This window comes from Engraulis encrasicolus, chromosome 11 (genome assembly GCF_034702125.1).
Source record: "Engraulis encrasicolus isolate BLACKSEA-1 chromosome 11, IST_EnEncr_1.0, whole genome shotgun sequence".
In the NCBI taxonomy this organism is placed as follows: Eukaryota; Metazoa; Chordata; class Actinopteri; order Clupeiformes; family Engraulidae; genus Engraulis; species Engraulis encrasicolus.
The window spans coordinates 50294262-50314487 of record NC_085867.1 but is presented as its reverse complement, the minus strand read 5'-3'; the positions used below and the strand labels follow the sequence as shown (position 1 = coordinate 50314487).

General features: G+C 45.8%; 1 protein-coding gene across 3 annotated transcripts in view; it reads right to left on the bottom strand.

Annotated features, from left to right (window-relative positions):
- mvb12ba (multivesicular body subunit 12Ba) overlaps positions 1–16794 on the bottom strand; it is a 30660-nt gene extending 13866 nt beyond the window's left edge. For 2 of the 3 annotated variants that reach the window (XM_063210853.1, XM_063210854.1), the window contains exons 1-5: positions 16314–16522; positions 11103–11225; positions 4684–4791; positions 2444–2540; positions 1402–1531 (exon numbers count right to left, since the gene is read on the bottom strand). In XM_063210853.1, the coding sequence (XP_063066923.1) occupies positions 1402–1531; positions 2444–2540; positions 4684–4791; positions 11103–11225; positions 16314–16361 (506 nt within the window). In that variant the 5' untranslated portion in view covers positions 16362–16522. The other variant, XM_063210855.1, reaches the window with a different exon arrangement.
- Between the last annotated feature and the right edge of the window lie 3432 nt (positions 16795–20226).

Sequence of the window (20226 nt, the reverse complement as noted above, 5' to 3'; positions counted from 1 at the left end):
CACACACACACACATCTCAGCAAGAGAACACAGACAAGATCACACAGGTATCTCTCCTATTGCAAATACAGCTCGTAATGCACAACTAATGCCAATCTCATGGTAGGTATTTAATAAATGAGGAGACAACCAGACAATCCCCTCCTCGCTGTGCATCCACAACACACATGCATACATCTCAGACAATGTACACAGAAAAGACCTCACACATAACTTAATCAGATCTCATCGATAGTCTATGATCATATTGCCACTCAGCTGGGTTTTGTGTTATGAATGGAACAACAGATGGTCAAACTTTGCCAATCGCTCAACTGTAGCAGTACAATGCACACCACACCATAGCAAAACATCCGTAGACCCACTGCAGAATGGCAGTCTCCCTGAAATTGCATTCATGTGTGCGTACACTTGTGCATGGGCTATTGACAAAACATTCCAGTTCAGGTTTCCCCAAAACATTACAACAGCCAAGTTTCTGCTGTGCTGTCCTTTCACTTCTATTTTAAACGTTGTAACTCTTAACTCCAACCCAGCAGTATTGTTCACGACAGCCCCTGGAGGACTGTAGAGCCCCCGTTGAGAAACACTACTGTACATCCTACTGCATTTAGCTGCACTTAAATGAGAGCTTGATTAATCGGGCTGACCAAGAGCAATGTGGGTTGCTCAAGGTCAATTAAAAGCCATGGTTGAATGTAGCCAGGCTACGCCCTCCTGGTGCTGTAACATATTCAGCGTTGCTTCTAGTCAGGCTATAAGCAACATACATATCATTTTTGAGCTCCGGAAAAAAACGGGAACTCGCTTCGTCGGGAACCAATCAACTTTGAGCAGCTGCCCTGGATAGAGGCGGTGCTGTGGTTTAAGGACTAAGGGACTAAGAAAATGTTTGGTTTACACTTTGGCACAGCCTTTTCTGGCCTCGGCCAGTAGCAAACTTAGGGAGGCTGGTCAACCATGCCGTTTGGAAAACGCTAATCATTATGCACAGGGTCAAACCAAGTCTCGAACAGATATTTGAAAGTCGATGATAATCAGGCTAGATTGAATGTGAACTATGCTGTAATATTTGCAGACAGTGTATTTGTTAAAGTAGGTGTTTGGGAATTCAGTAATCCCAGACAGGGGCCAGAAAACCAGCCCAGAAACACTGTACGACTTTCAACATCCCTAACATGCATAGACTTGGTTGTGTTATCTGTGCTGCGCTGACATTGGGATGCTGCAGCCATGGTGTAATGGTTAGGGAGTTGGACTGCAGATCACAAAGTTGCAAGCTCAATCTCCACCCGAACCAACAACGCCCAGATTGAAAGACCAACTCTCTAACCATTGGGCCACAACTTTGGATTACAGTGTCAGCTAGGTGTAAAAAGTAATGGCGCCGTCAGCACTGACCCGATGAAGGTGTACTGGGGCGGGGCCTGCTTGGAGCGGCCCAGGATGCGCACATCACAGATGGCTGCCTCCGTAGAGTCCCGCGGGATGAACTTGATGCACAGCCTCCTCTTCCTGAACGCCTGCTCCTCTGGAGGTGGGAAACATTGTATAGAGAGAAACAGTCAGAACAGAACAGAGAGAGAGAGAGAGAGAGAGAGAGAGAGAGAGAGAGAGAGAGAGAGAGAGAGAGAGAGAGAGAGAGAGAGAGAGAGAGAGAGAGAGAGAGAGAGAGAGAGAGAGAGAGAGAGAGAGAGAGAGAGAGAAAAGGTGAGAAAAAGACACGGTGAGAGAGAAACTGTATGTGTATGAGTGCGTGTGCGTATGTTGAAGTAGTGTTGGGGAGAAGGTGCCATGTCAGTTGGCAGGCCAATCAATTGCAAAGTAAAGAGTAGCGAGCACTAGACTCTACTGCAGCCCTGAGGGGAAGGCCTACATTTCAACACCAGAGCACTGCAGGGTTACCTTTCCTCCAACACTAAATTATTCAGAGAGAGAGAGAGAGAGAGAGAGAGAGAAAATAGTTGCGACGATGAGAGCATAGCTGTGGAATCCGAGAAGCAACAGACTCAAACTGCTACTTAGTGAGGAAGGTATTAAATTCCTGCTGATTGTGGCAGACACAGGATAGGCTACTGTAACACAATGACACCAGAGGGAAGTTACATGAAGAGGAACACTGACTTTAAAAGGCAGCGGTCAAAAGAGAATGTCTGAAAATATTTCAAATTAGCAGGTAATGTTTGTCCATAACTGCAGAGAAACAATGAAGTTTCACCAGCTAATTATTAATATGTCAAAGGTGTCTAAAATATAAGCTTACTTGTAAAATATCTACACAATCAATATATAAGATCCAATCGCAAAGCTTGGGAGCAGGAGAAAAGGTTAGCAGACACAGACAGACAAGAAAAGACAGAAAAATGGGCAGACAGATAGAGACAGACAGACAGACAAATGGCTAAACAGCCAGATGGCTAGACAGACGGATAGAGAAGCTTACGGGTGTCTATCGTCTCCTGGATGGGGATGAAGCCCACAGGCAGCGTGTCCTTCATGTCAATCAGCTTCATGTCCACCAGAACATTACCTAAATGACTCTGCAGAGAGCGAGAGAGCGAGAGAGAGAGATAGAGAGAGAGAGAGAGAGCGAGAGCGAGAGAGCGAGAGAGAGAGCGAGAGAGAGAGCGGGCAAGACAGAAGATATAAGAACCATCAAAGGATGGAGGGGGGAAAAGGGTTGCAAGATTCAAAGAAGGAGGGAGAAAGAAAGAAAAAGAACAGACTAAAACAAATGTTGTGAGATTTGATGCCTGCTTGTTTGAAACTGCATCTGAAACAAAACATCAGGCATTCAGCCTGCTCTGTTGGAGCTCTCTATAATTAGCCAGCAGGCCCACATCTCACACACACAACACACACACACACACAACACACACAACACACACAACACACACAACACACACAACACACACGGCTGTTACACTTGGCTGGGGATGAAAATAGCTTCTGGATAAATTTGATTAGATGCAGAGCTTAAAATCACCCCCTTTCACACACAGGAGGCACAGCAGTGGCAGTAACTACTTTCCAGACATCAGGAGCCTTGCGAATAAACCAGGCCAACCAAACATAGAAAAACTATTTTCTTAACCATCCATCTACTATCTGAACTACCGTGAAACACAGTTTGTCCACATCTTGGACAATTAACTAGTACTATAGGTCCGGGCTTCTTTGGACTTCCTTAATATCTGAACATTTAGGAGTTTTGGTTGTCTTGTAAAGCGCTACACTGCAATTTCCTAGTTGTTTTGGGTGACACTCAGGAAGAGGAAGGTGTGTCTATTTTGCGTACAGATGGTGTCCGATTCTGATTCTAAGATACGCAAAACTTAAGTCATCACTGAATTCCGCTCTGAGGTGAAAACAACCACAAACGATGAACGAGACCAGCTACATGCTGACACACACCCTTGCATCTTGTATCTGAGTTGATGATGCCCACAGGGCTGGTCGTGTACCCAGTGAAAGGAGGCAGATGAAAACTGCTTCCACTGATTACAGTGTCCGCACTTGTCACAGTCACACAGTGCACGCGAAGACGGACAAGTCCACACATGAAGAGTGGCCATTTTGTTGGCAGGAAGCCACCTCCCACATGCCCTAAACATAGATCGGTCTCACCGCGGCTCTTCAAGAGACACGCAGCACGACATCTCACACACTAACATTTGCGTGCACATTTGCACATCCCAGCTGCTTGTGGAGCAAACCTAATCTCTCCATCTCTGAAAAAAAATGTCTGGTGCTTTCCATAGTTTAGGCTCTCTTGCCAATCTCGAGGGACTTCTTGTGGAAGTGGAAATGGGTCGGAACTGCACGGGCTGTGGGGACCAAACCAGACCAGACAGGCTCCCTGCCTAGACAGGACACAGGCGCGAGGAGTGCGTGCCTGTGTGTGTGTGCACACGCTAGATGGGACACAGGCGTGAGGTGTGTGTGTGTGTGTGTGTGTGTGCAATGGCAGAGGGGGGATTCCAGCCTCACGTCTTAGCAGGCTAGTACAAACAACATTAAGAGCCTGGGGAGTGGAGTGCAGCGCTGGAAATAAACAAAAATGAAGACGTCCCATGTCTAATGAGGCCAATGAAAGGCTGCAGTGTGGAGTGTGTGTGGGGGGGGCGCACACACAAACACACACACACACACACACACACACACACACACACACACACACACACACACACACACACAACTAGAGCACCAGTGGAAAAAAAGGCTGGAAATGTCTCCTTAGGAAAGAATTCATCTCCTGATTGCTAAGCCCTGCTGTTAAAGCACTGGGAAATCATTAGCCTCAGCTTTGTTTCACCATCAGCAAGAATTACACCAGACATCTGTGAGCAGTCTGTGAAAATGTTAATGCTCTCTCTATTGTAATGCTTATAAAAAAACACTTTTTTTGTCTTTCCTGTAATATGTTTAAAAAAGAAAAAAAAGAAAAATGTTTTGCTTTTCCTGCAATATGTCAATGAAAATACACAGGATGTGTGTAGGAGAAGGAATGGGAGCTTAGGAAATGACTACAGTTCGGAAATCAAACCTGGTTCCCAATGGGCATTTGCCCATATTAAGAGCAAGCACAGAAACCAGCTGAGCTGGACACACACACTCCAGTTCTAAGTCCAAGCTTCTCTAGCCACCAAGTGAAGATTGGGCCAGTGCTTGCAGACAACTTACATTCTCTTTGGAGAAGACGCGGGTGAAGCATAGGTAGCGCGTCACTTTGGACTTGAACAGGCCGTCCTTCCACAGGTCTGCGTCCATCCCGTCTGTTGTCTGGGCAACCTGCAGGGAGAAGGACAGGAGATGTCGAGTGAGATTAACAGGCTGCACTAAAAGCTACGACCACCAGCGAAAATAAAAAAAAGGTTGTTGCAACAAAAGCTGAGCACTGAGAAAAGCAACATTGCATTACACCCAGCTGACGCTTTTATCCAAAGCGACTTCCTGTTACTACAGGGTGTTGGTTACAGTCCCTGGAGGGGTTAGGTCGGAGTTAGATGCCTTGCTCAAGGGCACTGCATCAATGGATGGTATGGGATTCGAACCTGCAACTTTCTGATTCCAAGACCGACTCCCTAATCATTAGGCCACGGCTGCCCCATGCTGGAGCATCTGGTCTTGCACTTAATATGATTAAAAGCTCCTTCAGAAGACCATCAGTTTACTTTTTCAGTGTGTGGGCCTCCCTCACTCCTCATGGACTTGTACACGCACCTGATTCCTCTCAAGCATAACAGTACCACTCAGCTCGTAACATTATGACTGTATTTAACTGGCAATTAGTCCGTAAAGATCAGAAAGCCTTCCTGTCCAACAAACAAGCTTTTCACACTGAAATCTACACTGAAAAGCTAAACCGTACAACTTCCTTCCACGTTACATTTTTTTAACTGAAGATTTATATCGCACCCCTTAAAACTCCCATCTTTCGGCAGTCTTGGGAGCACACAGTTGATGGAGTGCATGTGTGCGTGAAGCTATGTGTGTGAATGCATGTGCGTTTAAAAAGGGGGGGTTGTGGGAAGATATGGATATTGAGGGGGAAAAAGTGCACTTCACTTAACGGAAAAAACAGCTGGAGAAGCTGCCTTACAGTTTTCCCCTGACACCATGGCAACAAACTTCAGACAGATAGTACACATTCCTCCAGTCGTGTGTGTGTGTGTGTGTGTGTGTGTGTGTGTGTGTGTGTGTGTGTGTGTGTGTGTGTGTGTGTGTGTGTGTGTGTGTGTGTGTGTGTGTGTGTGTGTGTGTGTGTGTGCGTTCATCAGGGGCCCACATACCACTCATGACACCCACAGATGACAGATAATGTGTTGGCAATACTGAGGAAGATGACGTGTGCCATGACACATATGATGTGTGAGCAGCCTGACTGCTGTGTGTGTGTGTGTCTGTCACAGGGAGTGGTCTCTAGGGCTGCTCGATATTGGAAAAAATCAATATCACGATATTTTCTGCAAATATTGATATCACGATATTTTAAGCGATATATACGAAATTCCCAACCCCCGCCACTATTATCGTAGTGGAGTAGCACGCATAATGGCTTTCTAGTGTCTAGTGCTTTCTAGTAGCATAATGTCTAGTAAGTCTGCGTGAATGTAGACTTGAGGAGAGCGAGAGACTCGAGAGGCGTCTATTTTTCTCGACGTAGAGCTACTTCTGATGTACCACCCCTGCGTTTTGCTTAATCCTTTGGCTGCCATACTGCACCGTAGCGTTGCAAATGACAAATGACAAAATATCACGATATATGAATTTTGATATTGATATCACGATATATGATGAATATTGATATCGCGATATAAATACGATATATTGCACAGCCCTAGTGGTCTCTATCTTGTAAAGAGGGCAGAAAAACATTTCAGAAAGGCTGATAGTAATATGGAAGTTGAGCGGTGTGCAGACACACAAAAAAGGTAGAGAAAAAGGGGGAAAGGGCAAAAAAGAGGAGCAAAAAAAAGGGAAACGGAGTGGACAACAAGGGGACAAAGAAAAAGGGGAAAGAAAGAAGTGTGACACCAAAAGAAGCTAAAAGTCAGCCAGGCCAGTCAGAGGAGCTAGCAGGCCAAAAAAGAAAGATGAATAAAAGAACGGACCGACGGAATGAATGAATGGGGTAAAAGGAGTGAAAGTGAAAGAAAGAAGGAAATAAAGAGACAAGAGCGCCACTGAGAAAGAGAGGGCGAAAGCCGAATGAATCGACCCATTGGGGTCCATGGCTTCCACCCTCACGTGCGCTCCTGTTCCCAGGTCAGTGCACACCGCATCCTGCTAAGGGCCCGATGAAAGGAGGATGAAGGAGTGAAAAGGGAAGAGGAAACCCCACTGAGGAGGGAACCTGCTGCCACTACACCCACTGCCTTCCCTTCTTCCAACTCTTTCATTCTCTCCATCCCTCTCTCCCCTTTCTCCGTCTCGCCCCCTTTCATGCTTTGTCCCCTTCTTCAAACGCTTGTGTGTGAGCGCCTTCTTGGGTGGGCTGTAAGTGTGTGTGTGTGTGTGTGTGTGTGTGTGTGTGTGTGTGTGTGTGTGTGTGTGTGTGTGTGTGTGTGTGTGTGTGACTGAAGGCCATGTGGTTTAGACAAGAGAGGGATGCGTGTCTGAACAAGGAAAGAGGAAACACACTGATCTCTCTACCTCTCCTCCTCTTTCCCCCACACACTACCAGAGTTGCCAGATGAGGCTGATGATTTCCAGCCCAAAAAATGCTCAAAACCCGCCTAGAACCACAAAATCCCGCCCAATTCTATTGATTTCTATGGCAAAAATTGGGCTGGTTTTTCTGCTAAATGCCATTTTTACCCGCACACGGCCATCCTAATATATTGGGCGGGAAACAGCCCAATCTGGCAACACTGCACACTACACCAGTCAGCCATGTGAATTTGCTTTTTCTAGTCTGGCTGGATTTAAAGTCAACAAGAGGTGCAAAAACAATGCTCTGTGAAATTATGCAGAGAGAGTGCTTGTCCATGTCCACACCCTCCTTGTTTTCCCAGGGGCCTCCTGAGGTGCTTTCCTCGTGACATCGCACAGTCTGCTCAAGAGACGCGCCCCTTCACCACAGCTGTGGCACACTTCAAGGTTCAAGATTTTTATTTGCCACACATGCCATCTTGTCCTTGAGACAATTGACAGTGAAAACGATGTTGGGAGTGTGACACAGAAACCACACAGACACTGTCTCTGTCTACTGTCTACTCCGGTCTGTGTAGAAAAGAATAGTGACCCTACCAAAAATGAATAATTTTACAAGATGGTCTAAATTAAGTAACCGATTCTAGCCCCCTTCTCCACACAGCAATCTTGTAACTTGGTACTACTGACAGTGACTGTGTTGTGATTCTTCTCTTTCTGTGTAAAAGACATTTAGTCTCCCATCATAGGCCCATGGCTTCTCCACTGCTTTGACTTGACACTTGCAGAGCAGACAGACATGGCTTGTGAAAACACGGGGCGGTTAATGGCCGCTTGGCCCACGACCTAATGAAGGTGATGTTTGGCTCTGGTACAGTCGTCGGATGTTGGACAAAGCAGCAGAAATCTCTGATGTGTGTTCAGACTGTCTGTCTGATGCCCACTGTAGAAAGGCTGTGTGTATGTGTGTGTGTGTGTGTGTGTGTGTAGAATGGGAGGGCGGAAAGATGCGCTTGGAAACAATGACAGGGGATTACAATGAGGGTATTCATCCGGCACTACTCTGAAAAGAGAGAGGGCCACGGGGAAGGAAGTTCAGTTAAACAACGACGGAGAGCGCAGGCAATTGAAGCAGAGAGAGAGAGAGAGAGAGAGAGAGAGAGAGAGAGAGAGAGAGAGAGAGAGAGAGAGAGAGAGAGAGAGAGAGAGAGAGAGAGAAAGTGAACGAGTAGAAGGGTCTAGATCACAGAGCGCCAGGCAGAGGTCAACCCACGAGACAGCGGGCAGATTAGCCAGACCGGAGAGACCGGAGCACAAACAAGTAATCCACTGTTCCGATGGGAAACAATACAAGCTCTCCCTCTCTCTCTCTCTCTATGTCACTTGCTCGTTATGCCCCTCACCCCTCTCCCTTCAGTCCCGACTCTCATCCACTCCCGGGACGGCGCTGTGTCAATGGGGAAGAAGTGGGAGGCCAAAAGGGGTGGGATGTTGTGGGCTTGTGTGCCCCATCCACCAGGCAGAGAGGTTGCCTGGCTCTTTCACCCGCTCCCAACACTAGCTGTATTGTTGGCATCGTTGCTTTCTCCTCTCCTCTCGCCCCATCCCTTCAATTCCATCAGGGCGCAGACTCGTCCCAGGCCCCGTTACTGTGCCATTCCCCTGCTCTGTGAAGCTAGCTGAGCTGTGCGCAGAGAGGGCCAATGCAGGATTCAAAAGCTGGATGAGGGCAGTCAGGAGGCAGATTGTGCATGGAGATTGGAGGCCGCCGATAGTAGTTTTCAGGCCGACAGAGAACCGTGTTGCGGCTCACACCTAATCCCGAGACGTGCAGCATAATGTTAATGATTTTAATGGGTGTGCTGTGGCGAATTAAGTCAGCACACTTTGCTGACCTACTGAGGGGTGTGGGCTTGAATGTGTGGGGCCACATTCCAGGTAAAACCGAGCACCCCTCCATGTGTATGGGTCTACTGAGGGGTGTGGAGTCACATTCTCCTTAGACTGAGCCCCCCAGACATCACTGACTCATGCCTGTGTGTGTGTGTGTGTGTGTGTGTGTGTGTGTGTGTGTGTGTGTGTGTGTGTGTGTGTGTGTGTGTGTGTGTGTGTGTGTGTGTGTGTGTGTCTAGCCTACTCAGGGGTGTGGACTTGAATGTGTAAGGGGCCACATTTCCCCTAGATTGAGGCCCCCCAATACCAAGGCCTCATACCTGAGGTGTGTGTGTGTGTGTGTGTGTTCATGTGTGCACATGCCTGAGAGTCTTATTAGGTCAGGTGACATCGATCAGTTGCGCCACAGCTCACGTTTCCCCTCCCCTGCCCTCTCTCTGCAGGGAATGTCTTTGATGCTTGGCCAGAAGAGCACTTCATTGGGAACGATCAAAGTGTTGGGGAGGAGTGTGCGCACGCCTGTGTGTGTGTGTGTGTGTGTGTGTGTGTACTACATACATGTAGAAGAGCAAGGCTTTCCTTCTTATGAGCACAGACAGGGTGAGGTAGTGTGTGTAGAGGGCTGGGGTGGGGGTTGGGGGGGTGCTTAATATTTTCACTCTGTGTATAACCAACCATGCAGCAGCTACAGTCCTTTAACTTAGTCAATAAAGCATTAAGGTCAACTAAGGCCAACAGCATCAAGAGGCATTACAGGAACCTGGTTTTCACTTCAAGTAGGTATTCAATTCTGTTGTGACGACCAACTGACTCAAGGAAGACAGAACATAAAGCGAGACCAACACCGCCGGCTGATGAGTACCATTGAGTACTGTTGCACCATTGTGGTGTAATGCCAACATGCAAAGGTTTGCATGTTCCCTAGAAGTGAATTTGTGAACAGGAAAGGAGAGGGGAGAGGTAAATAAGTTGAAAGTGAAAGCGAAAGAGGGGGTGCGTTTCTTGACATGGTTGTTGCTAACTAAGTTACTTATTTGGTTGCAGTGCAATTTCCGAATGGCGTCCTACTGAGTTGCTAACTGATTAGCATTTAGCAATGATGTTTTTGAGAAACAGGGTCCAGATGGAAGGGGTGAGAAGAAAACAACTCAAAGCGTGTGCGTCTGGTCCACTCCCCAGCCTGGCGCTTTTAATATGCTGAATCCATATACCAGCCCTCACCACAAAAACACATACACACTACACAAATGCAACCCCCCCACACACCTCATCAACATCCTCCCAGCATCTCTACTGGGCAGACAGGCCTCTGGGCTGGCCTACTTCTCACTGCTCTGGTGGCTGAAAATAGACATGGTCCAGAGGCCTAGTCCCCCAAGTAACGCTCCACAGCACCACAGTGCTGAACTCCCCTCGCCGCCTCTCAGGGGGGAGGCCACCGCCTCATGCCTGCTCTCATGTGACAGACACACACTCTGATCTTAACGGGGTGAAGGTGGCTGGCCCTTGCAGAATGCATGCACACACACAACACAACAAAACACAACCAAAGCAACTGAAGCATCAGAACCATGCGTTTACTCCAACCAGTTCTCCAAATGCAAAAAAACACCCCACTATGTTCTATGGAAAATACAGAGGGGAAAATATAGGCAGTAATCACTGAAGAGCTTTTGATTACATTTCAGACTTGATGGCATCATGCCTCACAACTTGAGGCCTGGTGGGTATGTAGGTACCGATAAGAGTACGTGCATGAAAAGTGTTTACTTCTGCATCGGTAAATGAGGTGTACGAGTTTTTTTCCCGACTGATCTAAACACACATACACGCACACGAATGTCAGTCCCTCCAGGAACTTGCGATAGTGTGATTTGCAACTTTTTCACAACTTTGTTTTTTCATCAGTAATTTAACGTTGCTCCAAAATTCACTTGACAGAAAGGCCGCCTCAATGTCTTAACAGCCATTATTTTCAGTAAAGTCAATATTAAAAATATCACAACTTTTGGGCATTTTAGATCACAACTGAAATGTACACACTACGTCCTTACCACATCATATCCAGTGGGCGCCCTGTTTCGGGAGGCGACAACTCCGACCCCGGTAATGGGATCCATGGGTAACTCAGGCAGTGCGTCCGACAGGTCCCGTACCTCTGGCATCACGGAGGATTTCTATTGGGCAGGAGGAGGAGGAGAGAGACAGAGACATAGACAGAGAGAAAGAGAAAGAGACAAATTATAAACTTCACCCTAACTGAACACGCTCATTATATCAGATCCACGAGCACAAAAGCAACACTGAGCCAGCGGCTGAAAGCTGAGGTTGTCATTCAGGGGATAAGACTGCACAAGACACAAACACTTGTGGGTTGTAGGGTTAGTAGCAATGCTTGGGCTGTGTTCCAAAGGGGATAAGGCTCGACAAGACAAGGATGACAGGTTACAAAGCCAATAGCCGAGTGCACTACAGAAAGGGCTGAGAAAGATGAGCAATTAGCAAGAGGAGAATTGAGGACAACGTGCCGGTTAGAAGGATAAGACTGCTGCAAAACTTGCAAAGCTGCACCACTGCTGAAGTTTATTAGCTGACAGATGAACACATGCGCACAAACTAGCGCGCACACGCACACGCACACACACACACACACACACAAACACACACACACACACACACACACACACACACACACACACACACACACACACACGCACACGCACACGCACACACACACGCGCACACACTTTCCTGTATGACCAGTGTCCAGCACTTGAACGCTATTCTCAAGGCAGGTCTAAACAGCAAGTAAGCTGTGCCCCTTTAAACTTGAGTTCAAACCCTAACAAAGGTCTCCACATACTAAGACGAATAACGGAAATAAACAGAGCGGCACACACTGTGTGGACTCCTTTATATTAACATATGAAAGCAACAAAGATGTATGAGCGTGTCACAACAGCACAGATTCACATCTTAAATTCTCCCACCACTGCACTGCTGAGTAGGAGGAATAGAGAAACAGGTAGCGTTGGGATACTGCTGGAGGTGCAGTGTGTGTGTGTGTGTGTGTGTGTGTGTGTGTGTGTGTGTGTGTGTGATTAGAGGGTGGGAATAGAGTTCCTCAGCCCTCAGCCAGTTTGTACACACATCTGAGGTTCAGAGTGGGTGGCTGGGTGTAGCAGTGCTCTGAAGGATGTCTTCTGACAGACACCGAAGACAGACTGAACCAAAACTATGTGATCTGTATAATCCCCTTTGAATTAGGAGGACTTGCAAGGAGATTTGGTCTTTCAAGGAGATGGTTGAGAACAAACAGCTAAGCAAATGACGAGGACAAGGCCAGAAAAAAACTACAAAAAAACTTGCAGCTGTGCTTTAGCACATGTGGGCGATGATGACATCAAGAAACAACAAACATGAACAAACTCGATGTGACCGTGATTTAAAAAGGGCACCCAAGCCTTCCAAACTAAAAAGGCAGCTGTGTTGAAGGTCAAAGATTTTTTTAGTAGCTTGGTGGATTTTGACTTTTTTTTCACTCTACAACAGTGCTTGACTGGGATTTGAAAAGTTCAATAGTACTCTTGGCCATGCAGGACAAGGAGTCTTGCAATCTGCAGCCATCAGAAAAAGAGAGTGCAGACGCCGGGTTGTCTGCTCAGATTCAGACTGATACAGATAAGCACCCCATACTTGGCAGTCTCTGGGACCGGGAGGCAGGCTTCTAGCTCGCTTTTGTTTAATCCTTCACATTCTTCATGGGTCTTACATCACAATGTATAAGAAAGAACATGCTGCAAGAGTCTCAAGTTCTCTGCTGCCTTCTTTCAGGATGTCCCCAGACCAGTGCTGTATGACATGAGGAGAGGAGGCTGTGGCATACTAATGCAGAGCAGCTTGTCCGGGGCCGAGCGGCGGGGGTGCTTTTAGCATGGCAGCTAGGCAACAAGGGGAAGGCCTGGCATCTCCTTGGCGACCCGGCACCCCAGTCCTGAAGCGCTAACAAAACGGGCCGTCTTAAAGAATGGCATCTGAGTTGAGTGTGTGTGCGGCTAGGACAAGGTAAATAAGACTTGTGCTTAAGTGAGTGTGCAAGACAGAAAGAGAAAAAGAGACAGACAGGGAGAGAACGGGGAACGTTTGGCACAAAAAGGTAGCACAGAGGTAGAGCGAGAGAGAGAGAGAATGGCAAATTTGGCACAAACAGGTATGGCAGAGGACAGGTTTGGGAGAGAGAGAGAGAGATTGAGGAAAACTTGGCACAAGGAGGGGACACAAGTCTTGTTTGTTAAGTCACCTGACACACCTGCCTTGACTCAGGCTGGGCGGGACCAAACACAATGAGATCATTCTCTGACAGTACCTGTGAGAAATGCCTGACAGCAGTTACCACATCTTAGTTTCGCTCTACCCTTGAAGTAAGGTCGCTGCCAGCCTTGCCCTTGAGGCAAGTTAAAAATGTCAGAAGGTGATACACTTTAACACTGCCATCAAAGTATACATTGCAGAACCAATCTACTGGCTTGTTTTTTTGTCCGCCCGTGACATTTGGACGAGTTCTATTCTTTTGTCAGACCTCCAGGTCCTTTTGCCAGACCTAAAATATTATTCATTCATCACAGCTGAGCTGACACATCCATCTAAGGCCGCACACATTTTGTATACCGTTTCACCACATGCCTCCAGCTATACAGCCTCTTTAAAAACCACAGTCACTAGCCTGTCAACACCTGGCTCATGCAGGGCATGCAAGAGAATGGAGTTACCCTGTTTTGTCTCTAACGGCAGACTTGAAAAGAAACACAGACTTACGAACGGACTTGAAAACTAAATTCAGCAGCCTGCAGGGTGAAGCTTGTGCTTCAGTGAGCCAAAAGGTGTCTGCGTTCTGTGGTGCACAGACCGGTCAAGCACATTTGTTAATCATGACCCTTCTTAGAAAGTGCTCTGGTCCAAGACATCGAGGTAATCGCTCTATGTTTGTCTACAACAGCAGCTCATACTCTGGAGGCCTGGTGTGTGTATGGGGGAGTGGGGAATGCCTCTGCTCTGGTTGAAAAAGCTTTGGTGTGGCCAAATTCCTTCAGTGAAGACAATGAGAGACCAGCGAGACCTAACCAGGACACAGGAGTGGGCAAAAAGGAGGAAAGAAACATGGCCAGCCAAAAGGCTCTTGGCCTTGTGCTCATAACACAAGACTCAACCACAGGCAGCAAGCATAGAGAACTGCAAGATGGAAAGTGATAGAGTGAGAGAAACATGGCACTTGGGGGGAATAAGGATGCCATTAAGTAAGTGGGTCTCGTTTCAGTTTGTAGCGCGAGCCTGGGAGGTACAGGAAAGGTGGCAGCTAGCTCAGCTGGAGAAAGAGGTGGTGAAGGAGGAGGAGGAGGAGGGCTGAAGTAAGGGGGGAGAGGTTCCCATGACTCCCGGGGAGCAGGGGGGGCAGGCTAGACTGAGCTGTACTGAGCTGAGCCGTGGCTGCTGCTTACTCAACTGTTGTGGAATTCCACCTTTTCTCTCTCCCCTGGAAGAAAGAAAGTGGATTCTAAGCGTGCGTATTTGCACAGGTGGTGGTGGTGGGGAGGGAATGAGTGTAAGCAAACACACAGTAAAGGGAAACTCGCCGGGCGCTCTCCTCCCCATCTCCCAGGAGTGCTGCTTGTTACGCCTCGTTTGTTTCCGCCAACGTTTTTTCACACAACTCCCCAACACCACACACACAGTCGGAAAAGCCATCCTACATGAGACCAGTCTGCTGCATTTGAGACTGTGATCAAACTGCAGCACAGAATAGCGACATAAGCATTCATCTCCATTCCACGCCACTCATGCAAGGTCAGAGTTTGATATGTTAAATGATGCAAGATAACATACGACATAAGACAGGAATCTCCTGTTTTGATGGGCATCCAACTGGAATCTATAGAGAAATGAAAGACATGTGACTTTCGTCATGCACCCTGTTGTATATCCATCCCCACGACAGCCATAAATTTTAAGTTTTAGATAAGCACATTACACGGTGTGTCTTATTCGATTTACTTTTGTGGTTCCACTTTTCAAGATACCAGATTTAATCAAAGTGTTATCAAGATCAAACTGACCCTGCAGAGATTCCTATTTTGATAGTAATTGACTGACAGGTTTTCCTTACATTAATATGTGGCATCGGTGTCAATGTACAAGTAGGAAACAAATGTTGACATGTTAGAATCTTGAGAAATCCAGGCAAATAGAAGAGATCACCACCATGACATTTTAAAGGACTGGCATTCTTGTCCATGTAACTACAACACTAATTTAATGTCTAGAAATGAGTAAACAACTCAAATTGAACAAAATACTAGTGCCAGGTAGCTCTATACTGGTGCATTCTGATGTCTCTTTTAGATCTTTATATCTCTAGCATCATATCAGATCTTGTTAGCTTCTACTTGTACCTGCATTCACTAACACTCGACATTCTATACAATGGAGCAGAATCACAAATTGGAGCTGCCTTTAGGGCATGGCAGCAACAATTCGTTGCCAGCTAACAAGATGTTGCAAGCCCAAACCTAGTAAGTCAAAACACTGGCCTCGCACAGGTCATGGTTATCTCTATTATCAGAAATACAACCAGCAGATTTAGCATATGCCTACAACGTATTTGAATATGATCGTGTAGAACTAAACCTGAATTGGAAGAAACAGGCCGACAGAACACCGGTTTTGGATTGAATAATGGGCTGTGTCGCTCTGTTTAGGTGCCACCCAAGCAAGCACTGATGCATAGTGGTTATTAGCAATATAGCTGGCTATTATTTCCCATAACGTTAGCCGAAATACCTAGGGATAGCTTGCCATTTCGTTGAGAACTAGAACCACCCAAGCCATTACAGCAAGGTGAAACTGACGAGAGAAGTAAGATAGCTTGCTAGCAAGTGCACCACTGCAATCAACATTCAGTACACACGTATTCATGAGTGGATTAATGCTATGTTAACTAGCTTGTAAGAAATAACTGTGTGGATATAGTCAACCCATATCCCAAGTTGTACATTGAAACCTCATTAACAGTGACCAACCAGCTGGCATGTAAACATGGCTAAATAATGGACTAGCCACCCAACGTTAGCTAGCAATAACTCAAAACATGTCTCGCTGTGTACACTGTTGGTACCGTACACAGGGCAAGCAATATTGAAAAGGCTAGTAAACAAATACAAACAGCACACAGGTGAGATCAGCTATTCGCTTCAGCTTGTCATACACTTAACTGTTCGCGGCACAGCGTCCTTCCTTTTCAGACAAAAGCAGCTTTTCATGACCACACACACTGCAGCAGGCAACAGAAAGCCTCGGAAGGGCTTGGGGCCACAACGGAGGGGGGATGCAGCTTATTGGGGGAGGCAAACCCTCGTGGAGGGAGGCAACAGCGGAAAGCAGCGGTGGGCTAGCTTGCTAACTAGCTGGCTAACATAGCGTTTTCTTACCCAGTGAGGTCAACAATTTTATCTCACAAGAACGATCTCTGTTTAGATAACTAATCCTTCTTTATCCTCTTCTGTTTTCCTTACGAATTCACGAACGTAAGATCCGCATCTTCCCGGGGTTGTTTGTCCGAACGAAGTGTCACTTGTGTTCTTCTAGCGCACTAACGGCGAGAGGCTGCCATTTGATAGGAATGAAGGGTAGCTAGCTTCTAGTCTGGCTGCCACCAAAACGCAAACTGCGCACCAACTACCGTCTCACTTCTATTAATGGACTGCGTGAGTAACTGACAGTGATGAAGCAGCTAGAAAGCACAACAGACGCAACCTACACAGCCGTCAACATGTTCAAGATTTGTAAACAGCACTTCGAAAGTCAAGCTGAAATAAATACTAGCCTATGTATTGCATCTTGATAATGTTAAAATGGCAACAACATGATCTGACCTTGTGACCTCCTGCAAGGGCCAGGCACTCAGCGGTGTACATTGGGGTGAACTGAAGACAGACCAAATTTCCAAAAAATATGCCAATGTTTAAAAAAAATCAGGGTATATGTGGAATGTACATTTACAGTAGATGAAAATGTAATCGAAAACGCGGAGGTAGCCTCAGGCACAACTGCAACAACTCCATAGGCCTATGTGACTGACCCGATACATTTGGCATCCATGCCAGCTCAAGACAATCCCATAGCCAGAAGATATGCATTCATTGGATTCATGAAGGCTAATAGGATTGCTGTAATCTACCCCATAGCTGAGCTCAATTCCTTAGGGGCAGGTCATTGGTCAATAATTTGCCATTTGCAGTCTCAACTCATTTTTACTGCAGTGCACATACATATAGGCCTAATGGTTTGTGACGCACAGATTGAGGGAACAACCATATGTATCACTGTAATCTACAAAAAATGTTGTGCAATCATGCATTGCTACACAGCATTAACTACTTTTGGCTATCTCAATTTATGTTTGCATGACATGATTATTTTTAAATAGGCCTATAGACTACTAAATAATTCAAGAAGGAAAACAATCGGCCTATGTAATGCATCAGTCTGGAAAAATAGCCTACCCCGATAGCCAATATTATTTCATACTTCACAGCACAAGGGAACCTCTACTGGACAAAAGGGTGCATCACCCATCCAGCAAGGGCCACAGTAGAGAATGCACATGCGTCTGTCTAGGCTTATGTTTATGTTTGTGTGTTTGTGAATGCGCGTGTGTGCATGTGTGTATGTTGCACTTTCTCACACGAAGACCGGACAATTGGCGCTGTGCGGCAGCCTTCAGAGCTGGTATGTATGTGAATGTGGGAAAGTGTGTGTGTGTGTGTGTGTGTGTCTGCTTGTGTATGTGTGCACCTTCTCACAGTAACCCCGGACAATTGGCGCCGTATGGCAGTCTCCAGAGCTGGTGTGTGAATGTGTGTATGTGTATTTTGAAAGCACTTTGAGACAACTTGGTTGTGATTGCTCTATAAATACAGGTTGTGTTGTATTGTATTGTAGGTGACAGCACATGTCAAGGCAGAAATAAAACAAGAAGAGCATTACACGAAAGCAACAAAAACTCAAATTAAAAGCAAAAGAAGCCGTGAAACGTGAAAATTGAACATTTGTTGTATTAAACTACATTACATTACACCATGCTGACACTTTTATCCAAAACGGCTTACAGATATTGCAGGGTATTGGTTACAGTCCCTGGAGCACAGGCCTTGCTCAAGGGCACTTCAGTCATGGATGGAGGAAGGATTTGGTAGGTTGGGGATTGAACCTGCAACCCTGTGAGCTACTACAGGCCAACTCCCTAACCACCATGACTCTCCCATATTTCCATTCAAAGACTCATACATGTATTTGCTGGTCTATGTAATTAGTCTGAAAACTACTAGGACAAATAATGTTTTATAAAAAAGTGAAGTTAGTGACCTTATTTTTATCGTCCATATTACATTAATTAGTAAGGGTTAGGATTTGTATACAGTGTGTACATAATATTTCATGTTGGTAGTTACACAAAAAATGAGTACAGTTTAGTGTTATAAATTAGTTTAATAACAAATTAAATGCCTAATCGTAGCCTACATGTAAATAGTGTACTAGCAATTTCTTGAATGGTTATATTAATTGCAGCATAGGTTTTATGCAAGCAGTCTGCAACCGTCCTGCATTACTGCAGGAGCCCTCTAAGGGTCCCATGTTTGGGAGCCGCTGCTCTCTACAGAACATGCTCCTGCTTATAGAATTGTCAGAATGTTTAGAGATGACTATCCCCAGGGTTTTCTTCTTTCTTTATACCGTGAAACCTAAAATCAGCTATAAGCAGTTTCCCTTATGGCATGTAAAAGTAGAAGTTTCTACCTGTCGACTCCAAATGCCAGACGCATTTCTGTGAAATGCCCCAAACCTTGTGTTAGCACATACAGTATTTAGCCATCTTGATCATTTTAGCCATGGGGAATATAATAGTATTGTGTAATATATTAGCCTCTTTGTTCCTTGGTTTTACTGTGTTTCATACAAGTATTTATTACTATCAGGGTTTCATTTGTAATTTGTAATGAGGGATTGCGACCCTCTACAACCCATGTTCATTTATTTCAATGTGTTAAGACAGCCATTCTCCATCATGAGTTTGTCGTTACCAGAAGGGCAATGACCAAGTTGTAAAGTATTGAAGACTGTACCTTGCTGTATGGTGGTTACGTTTTTCAACCAATAGTAAAGCGTTCCAAATTCATATAAAAAAAGAAAACATGACTCACTGAGAAATAAATTGAAATGCGAATTAGAAGACCATGCATGTGTATTCAGCATGCCTATGACACAAATTAGGTAACACAAGTAGCCTAACACTGTTTTGTTGAACTATCCTTAAGCAATTTGTGATTGTGAAATCAGTTTGACACTTTGTTTTTAAAGGATTATTCCAGGGAAAAGTCCTGAGATCAGAGGGCAGTCAAAGAAGTGATAATAAAATAGCTGAGTCCTCAGTCTTGATGGAGAGAAATCTACTGCCATTGGTTTGGCCAAGATTTGAGCAAGATAGATTGTATTGCCAAAGAGTGAGAGTTTAATGGGCTTGTCCCACTCTGAAAGTGGCTTTGAATGAGATCAATAATGTCTGAAATTTGATAGATTAGCTGCTGGAAGCCAGGGGAGATAGATAAAAAGAAAAGGGATGCACTCTGAGTTTGAATTGTGCCACTTTCTGAATGTTGTAAAGATTGGATTACATGCTTGCTTGACTCATGTCGAGGCCGCAGTACTGGCTTGGCAAAAGCAGCTGCTCTGTCAGTGCTGACAGGATTTTTCGAGAATGCTACAGAGTTATTTCAATTAACTGTACAAATTCAAAACAAGTTACTGTGTACAGTGAGTGTGGTTTCCCATACACTTTGAATTGAGTGACGTCATCACCAGGGTAATTTTGTCTTTGTTATTTTTTCATATTCTTAGCGTGGTATTAGGTGGTAGAGGAGCCTGTTCGGCAACCAGAAGGTTGCAGGGTCGAGCCCCGCTCTGCCTGATCCCATCGACGTGTCCTTGTGCAAGATACTTAACCCCAATTGCTCCTGGTGGCAGGGTGATACCCTGCGTGGAAGCCACTGTCACCGGTGTGTGACTGTGAGTGTGAATGGGTGAATGTGACTAGCCTGATTATCATCAATGTTCAAATCGTCACTTGGA